General features: G+C 32.4%; 1 protein-coding gene across 1 annotated transcript in view; it reads left to right on the top strand.

Moving 5' to 3' along the window:
- The first annotated feature begins 342 nt into the window (after positions 1 to 342).
- LOC112945741 (CUB and sushi domain-containing protein 3-like) overlaps positions 343 to 16910 on the top strand; it is a 33112-nt gene continuing 16544 nt past the window's right edge. Inside the window, exons 1-6 of the mRNA XM_026037411.1 lie at positions 343 to 425; positions 1760 to 1873; positions 6979 to 7167; positions 7578 to 7724; positions 9597 to 9785; positions 16115 to 16300. Of these exons, the coding sequence (XP_025893196.1) occupies positions 1846 to 1873; positions 6979 to 7167; positions 7578 to 7724; positions 9597 to 9785; positions 16115 to 16300 (739 nt within the window). The 5' untranslated portion in view covers positions 343 to 425; positions 1760 to 1845. The remainder of the gene's footprint in view (positions 426 to 1759; positions 1874 to 6978; positions 7168 to 7577; positions 7725 to 9596; positions 9786 to 16114; positions 16301 to 16910) is intronic.

Raw genomic sequence — 16910 nt, forward strand, 5'->3', positions numbered from 1 at the left:
TTGTAGATAAGGAAAGTAATTGCATAAATCAAACAAACAAACTCCTGCATTTTTTGAATGTTTAACTTGGAAAATTTGCAACTGCTTCTACGACTTCATCGATTATTAATGAAGGGAATTTTGATTTTAAAATTCAGTAGCTTCTTAAGACGGTGAATTCACCTCCACTTTTTCATTTTTTGATACTCATGCTAATGTTTTCTTTCTTTTTTATTCTGTTAAAATTTCTAAAATAATTGCTTATTTTTATCTTGTTACCTTGAGTATTAACACAATTACATTTGTGTGACTCTACTGACTGTGGAAATATGGAAATATTAACTGTGCTTTCTTCCTTTATGCAGCCTACCAACTTCGAGTCTGCCAACCTCCAACAAATATACCAAATGCTGAAATTTTGACTGAGGATGATGAATTTGAAATAGGTAATGTGAGAAAAAATAAAAACCATGACTACTATGAACATAAATTTATTGTTTTTCAAGAGGCAAATCATGACTAGAATTTGTTATATATATATTTGAAAATATAATGTCTACCTCCACTCTTCCTCACTATAGAGTAATAGCTGTTTCAGCTATCACATTTAAGCATCTCATTAACTTCTTTCCAATTAAGTGCATTTTAAAATAAATTCTCTATAATGCTTAGTATAAAACATGCCATTTTATTTTGAAAACTAAGAAGATTTTAATACATGAATATATTTAATACATATTAATAACAAATATTATTTATATAATACTATAAGAAATTAAATTTTTGGAAGAAACAGCAATGAAATATTTTTATTATAAAAACTTTCCTATTTAGAATTTTTAAAATAAATTTATTTTTAATTAGAAAAAAATGTTGGTGATGATATATTTCATACCTCAATTATGGTTTTGTGAGATGAGGAGTAACAACAAATTTAAGAAAATCCAAGAAAGGGATGGCATTCTAACTTTAGAAGCTTTGTTAATAACACTACTTAGCCACATATCCTTCAATATTGAAATATTGCCTTTCTGTTTTGTCTTTGTGTCTATGTTGGATGGGATGTTTGACTGCATGTTTCTGCTTACATTATGGCAAAAACATCAATTTATTCTTAAATTTGCTAATAATTGTTGGCAAAAAAAAATCTATATTTTTCTTTTCTGTTCTTTTACCTATATTTTTGTCTTTTGCTCTAGCTAAGCTGTTAAGAACTACTGAGTTATAGTCATTTTTACTTTTATGACTAAAGCTTTAAGTGATATAATTCATTGGATGATCATTGTGGAACTAAATAAAAAGGCAAGATAAAGTCAGTAATTCCTACTGTCTTATAGGGAAAAAGAACATAAGAAATACATTTAATTCATGGTAAATGAATTTGGCATGGTCAGAATAAGAAACTATATTTTCTTTTCAACTTAAGAAAGTATTCATATAATTTTATAGATTTTATCTTGACTTCTTATTTATTTCCACAATGATTATCCAATGAACTATGTCACTTAAAGCTTTATGGACACAAGCTTGTCTGGCATCCGTTAAAGCTAGGCATATTATGCAGCTAACATTGGGGTTAGTCAGTGATAGATGCAGCATAGTCTGTGTGACAAAGCTCATTTACCACAACATTTGCTTAAACTAATCAGTCTAAGTTGTTTATGCCAGAGGTCATTTTGTCCATTATGTATGTCAGCAAGAACTTCATTAATCAATAATGTTTTCAAAGTTAGAAGTCCTAGATAATTGCTGCTTAACGGTATTCTTTTTTATCAAATAGGAGACATAATAAGGTACCAATGTCAACCAGGCTTTACATTGGTTGGTAATGAGATTCTGACCTGTCGACTAGGAGAAAGACTTCAAATGGATGGAGCACCACCTACTTGTCAAGGTTTGTCCTCCTCTTTTCCAGACCAGCTGAAAACTACCCTTCATTTCCTCTTTACATAAAATGACACAGTAAAATTATTTCAAATCTTTTGACCCTATTAATATTATCACTGTTTGTTACAGTGAATGCATGTCTAAAAGAAATGTGTAGAAGTTTCTGTCTTTTTCTCCACAATATATCAGTCAGACAATTCATATGAAATTTTTAAAAACGCTGAATTACAATATAGCGTATATTTGGAAGAATGAGATCATGAAATTATTATTGGTTTAAAGTGCAATTTAAATATTTTACATTTTTATTTAGTGAATGCTAAAGAATGATGTTTTTATGTACATGTGTGCACATGTGTCTATATTTTCTACCTTTCCTTGCAAACTCTTAATAAATATGCCAATACTTCATTTTTAAGGTTAAAACAAGGTTACAGTTTGGACAACCACCACCATCTCACAGTTTAAACAAGTTCTTGTTAAGCTGAGATGTGATGTGTTATGCCAGAGTAGAATTTTGTCGTACCTTTTTGAGGAAAATGTGAGAAGTTTCTTGCTATGTAGTACTGAATAGGGAATGGAGTAAAACTTCCAATGCTTTATATCAAAATTGGAATTTCAATTAAATATGATGGCACATATCAGTGGTTTCTTGCTATTTCATTCAAGTGTTAAGAGAGAAATAAGGACATGTGGCTATAAGCATTTATGACAGAGACAAACAATCCAGCCTCAGAAAAAAAATTAATCTCTGTAAATTAACGTTTTGTTCCAACTGTTTGTTATGTTATTCTTTTATGATCCACCTACTCTCACCATTAAAATTATACCATTATTATAATTTTAATATTACACTACTTTCTCAAATCAGTTAATAATAAATATAATTGCTTATATTTTATTAGATGAAAAATGCTAGTGTCCGGGTTTGTTGTCTTTTTCATGATCAAGGTTTTATTACCTAGTACTAGTAAGTAATTGTAAATGAATCCATTACATATACAAAAAAGATTTTTAACAGTTTCTTAATAATTTTTTAAAAAATCAAAGTAGTTATGAATTTAAGCATTACTATCTTTTCATTATGACTGTATTGTTTACCTGAGAGTTTTCAGTTGGGCCACCTCGGATAGGAAGGTACATAATTATCTGTTATCTATTGAACATACAATTTTTAAAATGTCAGCTAAATTTCAGTGTTCAAACACAGACTTATGGGTAAATTTGTGAAATAGGAACGTGATGTGAGGGAGCTTCTAGAGTTAAAGACACAGTCTCATAGAGATTAAGTCGATGCTCCGTTTATTGCAGATTCTAGCATATTTTTATACAGTAAGCCCGTGCCCCCGACCCATCATTAGTCCAATCATGATTTGACATGCTCTCCTCTTGCCCCTATCTTGCCACGGTCTCCGGGGCTGGCATCCAGTCCTTTATAAGTTTACCTATAAGGTCCTGGATACAATACCTTTTTTGCCTAAAAGCAAGTACGACACAGCTACTGTCCAATCAGCTTCATGGTCACGCAGCAGCCGGACAGCTGCCTTTATTTTGGTCCGTTGATGGAACAAGTACACTGTCGGCCTTGAAGTTGATTATCTACTAACAAGTCATCCTGCATGCTGCCAGACACTGTATAGTCATCCTTGGAGTTGGCCGCTACAGTTGGCCTTTAACCTTTAGTAAAATTAGACATTTTACTAAATATCAAGCAAGTTTTTACTGAGTTTTGTTTCAATTATTAATTTGGTTCACTCTGAAGTAAATTAATAATCACATTCAATTTTTTTTTTTTTAATCTGAATAGTGTTACTGAACAGAATTTGAATCTGGATCTAGCATGTTGCAGCAAAGACATAACTGTCAACAATCAGCTACTATTAAGATAAGAGATATCTTCTGTAAAAATAGAATATCTTCCATACCTAGCATCTAGCTTTGCTCTTCCTTTTCCTTGAACCTAATTCTACTTTCAGGATGAAACAAAAGACTCGGAATAAGAGGATTCAAAATGGATTTTGCATTATAATTATAGGAGGCTGAGAAAATTCTTGGATGATAGCTCTCAGCTATGTCTCAGCTACATTGACTTTGGTCTATAAAATAATTTAGCTACCTGATTCCTAGGGGAATTCATTGTAGGTCTGTTATTTCTCTATACAATTCATCAGGAACACATAGAAAGGGATTCTAAAAGGATGTCTTTGAGGCCTGAAGAAGAAACTTTTGAAGAAAGGCAATGTCATGTGGAGATTGCAAAATTAGCTTTAAAATAAACATGTGCAGTCAAAAGAGTTCCTGACCTTTCTCTCTCTCCCTCTTCCACTCGGTCTCTTTCTCCCTTTCTCTATGTATGTACGCATGCGCACACACACCACACACACACACACACACACACACACACACACACACACACACACAGATATATATGTATATATAAATGTATATATAAAAGTTTGAGAGGAGTTCTTTCATCTACTGAAGATGAGCATTTCTTTCATCTGATAAAGTCTGAATCACCACTGGTTCAGTTTGGTTTTGACAGCCAGGTTATAGACTAATGAACTTCATTTATTCTCTTGTAGTAAGGAAGTGTTAAAGCTATTTTTTTCTTTATTGATTGAGACTAACATGGGGAGTAAGTTTTGGGGTTTTTTTTACAGCAAAAAGTTTGTATTTTTGAAATTGGTATTTTAAAATATATGGTCAGGTTCTTATCTAGTATTTGAGTTTTATTAATGTAAGAAGATTTTTATTGCTTTCTTTGATTTTCTGTGAGCTGTTTCTCTCTGTAAAATCCAGTGACTTTGAAGCTTGATTCTTAGAAGCCAAAATAAAAGCTTGATTTTTATGTTTAGTAGGACAGCATTGCTTTCACTGCTTCTGAGAAAAAAAAAAAAAAAAAAACATTATTTTTGTTTCTATGTGTGTGAGGGCTGACTATTAATTTGGTTGTATATAACTACTTGTTTTGCAGACTACCAGATTTTTAGCCTTCTGTTAAGATTTTTTCATCCCTGGATAAAGTGTAGGTTACTAATAAATACATTTTGAAATAAAAGCAAATCTTGAAAGATGTCTCAGTAACATGGTAATATCAACCGTTTTTAATTAGTTTATCAAAAATTTCATGATAATACTCCAGTGAAGTACTTCCCAATTTAAGAGAAAATGCTCAGAGTATAAGTGAACCTCTTCTGTTTGATAAAATAAAACAAAACTAAGATATTAAGCTAAATCCAGTACTTCAAGTAAATAAGAGCGGGAGGTAAATAGCAACTTTAGTTCTGGGCAGAACTGTGAATTATCAGGTCCATTAACCTGAACAGATCAGTGTACAAATACAGGTTCACTGCTTCAAACACTCTAAGTTCTGTTGTTTATTGTACTGCATAGAACCAATGAAATAAATGAAAATCAAGTCTGTCATACTCTGTATCTTTTTAACCTGATTTGGCTGAATTTCAGCAATAGTGATATATATTTTTTTTCACAAGTAGCCATTTATTGTGCTAGCATCGTCTATCCTTCCTTGAACTTCAACGATTAATACAGCTAGAGTTGTTTTATATTTTCCAGCACAGCTGTAGGTGGGAGATGAATAACTGCAGACTGTGGTGTTGAAAATAAGAAAACAACTCTTAGGAAAGAGATGAAAGTAAGGTCTGCTGAACAAGACAGCAGGGATGGAGCAAATGTCTTCTTTCATCCCTGCAGGAGACACTCTCATGTTGCGGGGTCCAGCCTTTCCCAACAGTGTTTTAGAGACCAGGGTAAAGCATGTCCCCTTTCTTCTTCCCTAGAGTTGAATTTGGGAAAAAGGCTGTCAGCTATTAAAAAGTTGAGAGTTTTAGGGTTCATTTCTTTAAGTTTCTTCTTCAGCTGCCTTAGATTCAGTCATCTGGGAAGTAATCTGTCCTTGCTTTAGGAGGAGGAAAACATCAGATTGTCTGAACTTGAGAGTGCCCAATTTCAGAGGCTTCAAAATGTAACTAAACATTAACAACAATGTTAACATAAGTTAAATGTAACTAAAAAGTAAAAAAGTTTTACTTTTTTACTATAAAAAAGTTTATAGGATGTTGCATATGTCCTATAAAAAAAGTGATGTGTAGATGTAATTTGTGTGCATATAACATATATGATGCAGTTATATATCTGTTATGCTTAACTGTAGGATAAATAAGAGTATGGAGTTTAAAATATATATATACTAGGCTGTTATTTTATTTTTTTATCTTTATTTTTTCACAAGCTACTTTTATCATATAGCCACCTGCTGTGCATATTTGTAAGGTTTCCTAAAGTCAGTCTGAAAGTCTGTAGCACTTTCAGAAAGAGAACATCAATGTCTTGACTGATAGACTTTGATTTTGAGAAATTCTGTCCTTCTCCATCTGGTAAAATGGCATTATACTGTGTATGGAGACTGAAAAACAGATTTTTTTTTTTWTTATTTTTTTTTAATAAGTTAGCACTGTGTTAGGTTTCTCTGGATCCAAAAGCAAGATAGTCGCATTAGCACAATTGTGCTTCCTGTCCAGTCAGTCCTACTGAGAGTCAAGGCTAATTAGTAACAACAACATGTCAGTCTGAACTATGTCTGCTATTTCTAGGCCACTGTCATAGTACTGCATTGTACACTGTACACATGTCCTTTCTTCCAGCTTTTAGGAGGGATTGACTAGTCTTTATTTAGTCTGAAAAGCACACATCATACAGTATCTCCAGTGTTGAGTGTCATTGCAGAACCTCTCCAGGAACTATTGTTGATAAAAAAAAAAAAAAAAAGGTAGTTCTTTTTCTGAATAATGCAATAATTTAGTTTTTAAGTACAGCCTAAAAAGCCAATATATCTTCTGGAAAGTTTTCTAAAGCAATGAAAGAAGAAAAATATCACGGATCAATAATTTCTGAAGGTTGCACATATATTTTAACGTATATACTTTAGATCTTTTTTTCAACCAGCTTTGTTCCTTAAATATCAGACTTTCTATATTTATAGCAATAAAATGAACAATGCAGAATTTAAAAGCAAGCCAAACCAAATCATATGGCACATACAAATAGAGGACTTGTATATATATTTTAATCAATGAATCCATTTCACAGTGCTCTGTCCAGCCAATGAAATGCGCCTGGATTCAACAGGAATCATTCTGAGCCCTGGTTATCCTGACAGCTACCCAAATCTGCAGATGTGTGCTTGGACCATTACTGTGGAAAAGGGTTATAATATCAGCATGTTCTTCGAGTTCTTCCAGACAGAAAAGGAATTTGATATACTTGAGGTGTTTGATGGTAATTACAGGATGCACAGCTTTGGATTATACTTTCTATATTTATGTGTATTTTCACATTACATTTATGTTGCCACTCCCAAATCACATTATGCATACCATAATGAATTTACGTGTAAAAAAGCAGTTAAATAAGCACATCTTCAGTTTTGTTGTGCTAAAAAGCTTTGTTGGATTATATTGTGCTTCAAGACTGTATTGCATTAGTTATGTTTAAAAACAGTTTTGTTTCAGAACAAAAATGCATTCCGCATTGTATATCATGTAATACTAACTTCCACATTTTAATGTGATTATTTTATCATTTGCTTGGAATATATTCTTAAAGGATGTTAACTGTATGCCCATAATTTACTATATGTGATTTTAAACTTTGTAACTCCTATTTTTTATTTTCTTGCTTATGTCAAGGACCAAACAGTCATAGCCCATTGCTCATTTCTCTCAGTGGGGACTATTCATCTTCTTTAAATATAACTAGCAATAGTCATGAGGTATTCCTCCGGTGGTCAGCGGATCATGGCACAAATAAGAAAGGTTTCAGGATAAGATATATAGGTACGTATATATATATATATTTTTTTTAAATAGCATAATATCTTAATATAGAATATATTTATTTGTGTGAAAAGTATAATATAAGCTATGTTTTGTGGCATCAGATACTCAAACTGAAAGGAATTCCAATTGCTTTGAATGGAGTGTGAACTCAGTGATGCTGATCTTATGTAATAATAATAAAAAAATCTAAATGTAGAGACCACGTACTCTCTTTAAAGATTTAAAGATTATTTAAGGAATAGCTGAACAAAACTTTTGAATGGTAACCTCATCCTTCTGCCCTAATCATTCTTTACTTCCATATATGCATCTCCATCCTTCTTACTGTATGAACTTATGCAATTCAATTTAAACCTTTCTGATGAGTCAGAGAGGAGGTGGCAACAAGTCAAGAATAAAAATCTGTAAGGTTGTGGAACAGAAACCTTTAATACAAAGTTCAAAGGAAGCAGCAAACAGTCTAAGAAAAGTACCTAATTGGTGCCTCATAGGTACCTCTAATTGGTACCTCAAAAAAAAAAAAAAAAAAAAAAAAACCTTGAAAGTGGTACTATTCAAGTAGACTTACTTGCAAACAGGGAGTGAATGAAGGTGACACATTTGACTAATGAATGAATGAAACAGGAATGAATGAAACAGGGAATGAATGAAGGTGACACAAAGACTAATTTTTATATTATTGTTTTATTGGATTATTATGTATTATCTATTTTTGCAGGTAAACAGCACTCCCTACTCAGACTGAGCTAAATCTATTGTAATTTATAGCAATTTCAAAAAAAWTTGAATATGAATTTTGTAGAATGACTAAAGATACAAAACATGAAGAAAGAAAAATATTACGGATAGGAGCTATAGAATATTTTCAGTGTAATTATTGAATTTAATGGTATAACAAATTTTCACTTTAGAAAATTGAGAAAGCGGTAGAGAATAAGTATAATAAAATAGTCCTGTTACAAAAGTCTGATACTCTACTCTGAAGTAGAGTATCAATGTCATCTTTTTCTCAAGAAGGGCACAATTTTCATAGAGCTAAAATATTTATTACAGAGTTGGATAAAACTCACTAGATCCTTTAAAAAGAAGAAGAAAAATCTCTTCAATGTCTTCATAAGATCTGTTTACTGTCAGTGTAACAAGGATATTGGGACTCAGACAGGAATTAACAGCTATGAGTGGTCCGTATCTTTCCACTACCTGGAATATACACCAGTATATTTCCTCATACACTAAAGAAGCAGAGCTGGCTATATCTTTCAGTGATCTTTTTGCTCTTTTAAAGATTTCTAGATGATATTTCGAAAACCTTTTTTTTTTGCATAATATCCAGATAAGAGTTCTGTAGGTCTTCTCAGGTTGTAAATATATCACAAAGAGGAAGATTTATTGCTTTTTGATGTACATTATAGGAATACTCATAAATATAATTAAAAACTTTTATTTAGATCTGCTGGTTCACTGTAGGTTCACAAAGTTATAGAACTTGGACTTTGTTAGGACAAAAAAAAAATCAGAGTTATGTGTAGGATGCCTTTGATGGTTCTTTCTTCAGATCATTTTGTATCCTATAGAAACTTTTGAGATTGGATTAAAATTCTGTGTCTTAAAAAACAAGGTGATAAAAGGTAATTATAGAAGGGAACTACCACCTTGCACTTTCTCCCAAAACACTAAACCCTGAAGACTCTGTTCTTTCACCGTTATTTCACCTTTATAATTAGTGTTTGATGAGTACATGACTAAAACTTCTGTTGATACATTTCTCATCTCATTATCAGATATCCACTCAGTTCAATAAGAGTTTATCAAAAATTGTCGTCTGTCTCCTTAGTGCATCTTTTATTTATTTAATATTTGTGTTTAAAGCTCTCTATTGCAGCACTCCAGAGTCTCCTCCACATGGTTTCATAGTCAGTCAGACAGGTGGGCAGCTCAACAGTATGGTCCGCTGGGCTTGTGATCGAGGTTTTCGGCTCATTGGGAAAAGTACTGCTGTATGCAGGAAGTCTCCGTATGGTTATTATTCATGGGATGTGCCAGTCCCTGCTTGTCAAGGTAATTGTATGATTATAACTTGCAAACTTTTTTTTTTTCTTTTCTAATAAAAGCCATCAATTTTCTGACTGAAAGTGAACATGAGGTGACCATTTAAGGTTCATTCCTCTGTATGAAAATGCAAGCAGGTGATTATTGCCAACAGTATAATAGAGTACTGTGAATGGAGTTCAGTAATGGAAATAGTTGTGCTATTCAAAGATAATACTTCAAGAACAAGTGGAATTAAGTGCTTAGTAWCCTCATGGTGTTTTGATCATAGAAAAACTTCTAGACGTAATGATGTAATGTAAATTTTAATATACATAATAATTTAATAGCTATTAATTATAAYTGTTCATTTAATGAGGGTTAGCTTTGATACATGATATGGACTCCATTTGATTCTTCTAGCAGTTCCTGTATGAACAAATGTTTGTGGTTATAATATCTATGCCCTATTAACATTATTTCCGCAAAAGCCCCTCAGAAATAACCTGATCCAATGCGTCACTGTGTCTGACCTTCTCTTTGCCTTGCCAATGTGAAAATTATTCTGCCTGTGGAATACATATGATACTATCTCTGATATCAAAAATTGGCAACATTATCAGTAAATATCCCTCATGTTCTTTAATAGAAAATATCAAAGATATGTTCCTTTTATTTCTGAAAAGTACAGTTTCGTCACAAAGTAGTTTCCACTCTTTTAACTGTGGATTCATGGGTTTTAGAACTTTGTGACAGTCATTATAATTGCCCATCACATTTTTAATCTTTTCAGTTTATTCTGCTTCACATTTTCACATTTATAGCGTAACTACAAAAGGCAATTTAACCAGTTATTTCACACGACCCATTTTTGCCATGGATGTGCCCTTTGCACTGTGCCCATAATAAAAATGAGGCACTTGTATCTTTCTTTTTAATATGAGAAAATTAAGACCAATGCAGCCCATTTTAATCTATGCCTGTTTTACTTAAACAAAGACTACTGGTCAACTCCTTGCACCTGGAGTACTATGTGCAGTTCTGGGCTCCCCAGTATAAGAGGAACATGGAGCTTCTCGAGAGGGTCCAGAGAAGAGCAACTAAGATGATTAAGGGAATGGTACATCTCTCGTACAAAGAGAGGCTGAGTGAGCTGGGCCTGTTTTCTCTGGAGAAGAGAAGGCTSAGAGGGGATATGATTAATATGTATAAGTTCATGAAGGGAGAATGCAGGGAGGAAGGGGACAAGCTGTTTTCACTGGTGGCCAGCGACAGGACGAGGGGTAATGGCCATAAGCTGGAGCACAGGAAGTTCCGTCTCCAGGTGAGGAGGAACTTCTTTCCTGTKAGGGTGACAGAGCAGTGGAACAGGCTGCCCAGCGAGGTTGTGGAGTCTCCTACTCTGGAGGTCTTCAAAACCCACCTGGATGCCACCCTGTGCCACGTGCTCTAGGTGTGCTTGCTTGAGCAGGAAGGTTGGACTAGATGATCTCTAGAGGTCCCTTCCAACCTTGAATATTCTGTGATTCTGTGATTCTGTAACTCACTGTAGTTATTTTCCTATAGGAAATAAGAAATCTCAGGAATCAAAAATTGAGAATTAATATATTGCCTCTAGAATCAAAACAGCTTGTATTGTTTTTAAAAATGCTATCTCAGTTTTTCTTCAGGTAGTTTTTTACTGCTTGGTTTTCTTGACTTTATTTAAACCAGTGCTTTCTCTCTACATTTTTCATCTGTACAATTATTGAGTCATCACTCTAAATTCCCTCCTGTAACTAACGAATGCCAGTAGCCTTTTTCACTGCTGCTTTTTGTCAAGATTGAATGTTATGTTCAAGTAACACATTTTTAATGTTCTCATTCTTTCATCTCTATGAATAGAAATCTTGATCTCTAAACCTCTAAATATATAATACCAGGCATTCCTCAAATCACATGCATTACAGAACTTCAGCTGAAAAATCCAGATAAACACTTCAACCTCATGAAAGCCTTTTTATATAATGTATAGACCCAAATATATCTTAGCTGGGAATACTCAGTACAGCAGTGAGGAATCAGAAGGAAAGGAAAAGCCTCCATCTAAGAGATCAGCATTTAAATGAAATCTCTTTCAAAGTTAATAGAAAATTGCTTTCTCTCCACCATGAAAATTAAAAGACATGTTATTCAAAGTCTAATATAAGTATTGTAGTGATAATGTTATTCAAAGTCTAATATAAGTATTGTAGTGATAATAATTACTATATTATTACTATATATTACTATATTACTACTATATTACTACTACTGTGTTACTATATTAATACTATATTACTATTGTATTACTACTATTATAATATTACTACAAACTTTACTGTTTAAATTTTTAGGTAGCATCTCTCTTTAAATAAATAAATAAATTGCAATGTGAAGGTAATTTCTGTCCATGCATCCATCCCTGTTTTAATGATACCAAAACTTCGAAATTATAAAACAATAAAAATTTCAAAGATTCTAGTGACTAACAAAATTATGAAAATTGATTATGATAAAGGTTTTAAAGAATGAGAATTAACATGCTGTGAGAAAGAAAATTAAAGCTTTATACTTCATACAAATGTGAGCATACTTACAATGATAAAGACTCTCAGTAGCTTCAAGGTATTTTAAAGGATTTGTTATTGTTTACATTTTACTTTTAATCCCAGCATTACATGATCCTTAGTTTTAATTATAAAATGTTTCTCTTGCAAATTGATGTTTTCTCATACAGGTCTCGTCAGAAATCAATATTAATATTTTGTAAATTCATAAAAGGATTACAGGCAAATGATTTGGCAGAAATTGTAGTTCAAGATGTTGATTAAACAAAAATTCTAAAATAAATTAGAATTCACCTCAGTAATTTTGATCAGTAAAGGTATCTCAGTCATATAAATTGTTGCACTTGTTAAGCAGATGACACTAAGGCATACCAAAAAAAAAAAAAAAAAAAAAAAAAGACCTTAAAGGTAAAATTGTGCTATTCCAACAGTTATTTACACATATGGTTTTCTTAGAAATGGTATTTTGGGCAGATATAATGCTAAAGTGCGCTTATGGTAGTCTGGGATCAAATGTCTGATGTGGAAAAAAAATGATGTTTATAAAAAAAACCTCCTAAGTTTATATGTTTTTTAAATATGCTTGTTATTTTTGAAATACTAATATTAACATACGTACAATTAGTTAACTATAGTAATTAGCAATTAATACAAATATTTTAATGTTAAGTCTTTTTTTGTGTTCATTAAAAATAACACAGTTAATCCAAAATGCATAAATGTACTGGGATACCAAATACCAAATCTGATTCCTTTTAAAATTGTATTCAAGGCAATTTACAGAAAACTTAGTTTTCATAATATTTCTTCATTCTTCATGGGTCAAATGTCCAAATAATTAAGTTCGGAGGATTATGCTGCTAAAGATTTTCAGAAATTGTATTGCCTGTATTTGAAATGCTTCTTGTAAAGGAGTTGTGCTTTAATGTTATCAGCTCTCAGCTGATTTTACTTGGCGTTGATGCTCAGTATGTTTTCTCCAGGAAGAGTAGAAGGAACCTACACCTATGATGTATTATTTTTATTTTTTAAGAAGTCAGTCAGTGTAAATCCAAAAATCAAATATACTTTGTACAAAGGATAGTATTTTTTTTGCTTGAAAAAAATGGTCTTTGTTGCAGAAGAGTTTAATTGTTCCTTAACGTTTAAATAAAGATTTTTAAAAGCTTTATCCCAGTCCCATAGTAATCTCATACAAGTCTTCAGTAGGTCCTAGTGGTCTTCGAAAACCAATAACTTAGTGACTTTCAAGGACTTCATATGTAAATCTTTGAATTTGGARCTGTATTCTGAAGTTGGTGGACAAAAATGTATTTTAGTCACTTTTAGACTATACCATTCTAAAATCAGTTTGCAAAGATGTGATTTGTAATACCTGATTTGGTATATGATGATTAAACTTTTCAGACAACCTATGTTGCTCTGTTTTTTTTTTTTTTTTATTTATTTTTTTATTTTTTTTTTTTATTTTGTTTTTTGTAAACTTTGGATATTTCTTATTTGTCCTTTTTTTCTTTTTTTTTTCTTTTAGGTGTTCAGATAAAGCAATAGCTTAAATAAATCCTAAATTTCTGTGCATACAACTAAAGTTCAGCTTATTATTTCTGACTACTAAAAGTCTCAATAAATCCTTATTAGCTTTAGTGTTCATATGAAAAAGTTATCAATGATTTGGGATGAAACTTACTTTTTAATAATTTCATGTCAAGAGTAAAATACATTTTTCTTATGGCAAAGATTTTATATTTTATTACAAAATTGATGCTATTAAATGGATGGTCTTGCTCAAATTTTATCTAGTTAATTTATTGATAGAAACTAATATGGAAGGAATCATATTGATCTCTGTAATTAATATGAAATTTATGAGATGTATATGAAATATCTGAGATGGTTGCATATTTTGCTGAATGCTAAAAGGGATAGAATCTGTAGTATGTGCAAAAGTAGTGCTATGGCATTTGTTGGTCTTCAGGGCCGTAAGTCACTTTGGGCTGTTCTAGTTTTAATACTGGGATGGAAATTTTGTTAATAGTGGTAGTGGACGGGGTTCTGAAAGCTACTTCATAGTGTGAAACTTCTTTTTATCATAGATACATTTATAGGAAGGAGGTAGTATACCTGGGCAATAAAAATGTATTGATTTACAGATTAGGGAAAGATGAATTATGGAGTTTGAGATATGATAAACATCATCTATCTCATATGTTTTCATTCTAGTATCAGGAGGGCTTTGTATCTTTCTTTGGTAGTATCAGGAGCAGTAGTAGAGTTTTGTCAGATGTTTTCTCAAAGCTCTCCTGGACCATCTCTTTAGTTAATTTGTCACTCGATCTTAAAATTATGGAATGGTGAGAGGTGAAAGTCTGACATGTCGCTTTTGATACACAGTATTTTACTAGGATCAGCAGATTTTCGTGTACCAATCTTTGCAGTAAGATTTAGTGAACTGTAAACTTCTCAAAGTTTTCTTTGGTATGCTTGAAATTCAGTGGAATTCGGTGACAATCCCAAAGCCTTGACTGCACCCAAAACACTATTTTTCTCTTTTCTTTCTGAAAGCATYTGTCTCCAGTTGTCAGTAGATATAGTGACAGCTGTGAGGTATATGTTTTATAGTGGCTTAGACATGGTGTTGAACAAACTAATGATAGTTTTTCTGGATATTTTCAATACAATGTGTTCCATTTTTAGCTTCACATGCCATATGTGATTTCTTTTTATGGAAACTAAGCCTATTACATTTGGCTTTGTATTGATTCATTCAATTTGCATTGATTTTATCCTGTTTAGCAAGTTGTGATAGTGCTAGTGATTTTCCTCTATCTTAGTCATGATTGTTATTTTCAGTGCAGTGGCCTTTGATGCTGTCATTATATTGCCTATGAAGGAGATTTATCTTGCATCAGATCAGCTCACAGTAGGGACAACTGCAGACTCTCTCTGTCCGTACGTGTTGCAAGAGGGTCCAAGAGGCTCTTGGATTTATACATAGTGCAAGAGGGGCCAAGAGGCTTAACTTGTCATATCTATGTACAAATCCGCTCATAGGATTCAAGATTCCACTTCAAAGTAAGGTATTTCAATGCTAAATTAAAAGTTCTTTTCTTTTGGATTTGTCCTGTGTCAAAAGTGATGTTAAAATGTAGAAAAGTTTCAATATTTGTTCTATACCAAAAGAAGAGAAAGTATTATATAGAGTCATATCTTCTCTTTATGCTTTTTCTCTGTTGTTATTAAACAAAGAAATGAACAAGAAACATTGATCGCATTTTCATTTACTAATTTACAAAGAGTACGTACTTTGTTTCAGCTTTGCAAGAACTAAAATAGAAAGTTGAAAGTGCCTTGTCAAAGGTTACGTAGTGCATCTGGAAGAAACCATAAGTACAAACTAGATTTCTAGTGTCTTAGTTCGGTGGTTTGTGCATTCAACTACGATGATATATATATTTTTTCTGGAGATTCTGTATTGTGTCTTCTGTGGTTAACTTCTGCACTTTAAATGGATAGCTGCAAGTTTATGAACCATACTCCTTATTTCTACCTTTTCCACTGAAGATGTAATGGTCCAAAACTTCCTTTTATCCCTTAATTTTTCCTTAATTTAAAGAGAATTAATACATCTAGGCTTAAATACACATTAATAAGCTAAAGATATGTTTGTATGAATGTGTATGACTGTTGGTACCACAGTGTGTAAACCCTCTGAGGCAAGAGGCAGCTTACAGGGAAGAATCAATACAAATATTTTTGTTTCTCTTTAATTAGCAATATCTTGTGGAATTCCTAAAGCTCCAGTAAATGGTGGAATATTAACCACAGATTACTTAGTTGGCACCCGCGTTACTTACTTTTGCAATGATGGGTATAGACTATCAGCCAAAGAACTTACTACTGCAGTCTGCCAGCCAGATGGTACATGGAGCAATCACAACAAAACACCTCGCTGTGTAGGTAAGAAATAGATACAAATCTACAATTAATAAGAACCTGGCTGTACTTTGGTTTTGTTTCTCTAAGACAAAAAAAAAATTCAATAGTTAAACTTTCAGCTTGTTTGCTCTAACCTGTGAATCATGGGTGGCATTAGGCATTTTAATAAGAAATATATTGAAGCCTTCTGTGACAACAGAAGAAGGTTGCTACACATCATAGAGTACATTCAAACTGATAATTTTCAGCTAAATCAAAGTTTATGGTTACAGAGGTTTATGCAAAATTGGTCTCTTTAGAGAGTTCCTATGCTGAAATATATGTATATATATAAATGTATATATATATATAWAAAATATACATATATATGTAAAAGGACATTCACTATCCAGAATTGCAAAATATCTGGTATTTCACAATTCTAATAAGCAACTGCTGATTATTTGTATCCAGCTCATCATTATAGGGTCTGGATACATCATCTAAACTCCAAGGAACATCATTGCAGGGAAAATGCATGTTCAGTTCCAGGGAAAAGCAGATTTCCAAAAAAATTGTAAGTGGGATGTGAAAACATAGGTGAACATAAGAATGACTCAGAAATGTCAGACAGAGAATTATATGTCCATTA

This window comes from Nothoprocta perdicaria, unplaced genomic scaffold, assembly GCF_003342845.1.
Source record: "Nothoprocta perdicaria isolate Ctin4 unplaced genomic scaffold, notPer1 scaffold_199, whole genome shotgun sequence".
NCBI lineage: Eukaryota > Metazoa > Chordata > Aves > Tinamiformes > Tinamidae > Nothoprocta > Nothoprocta perdicaria.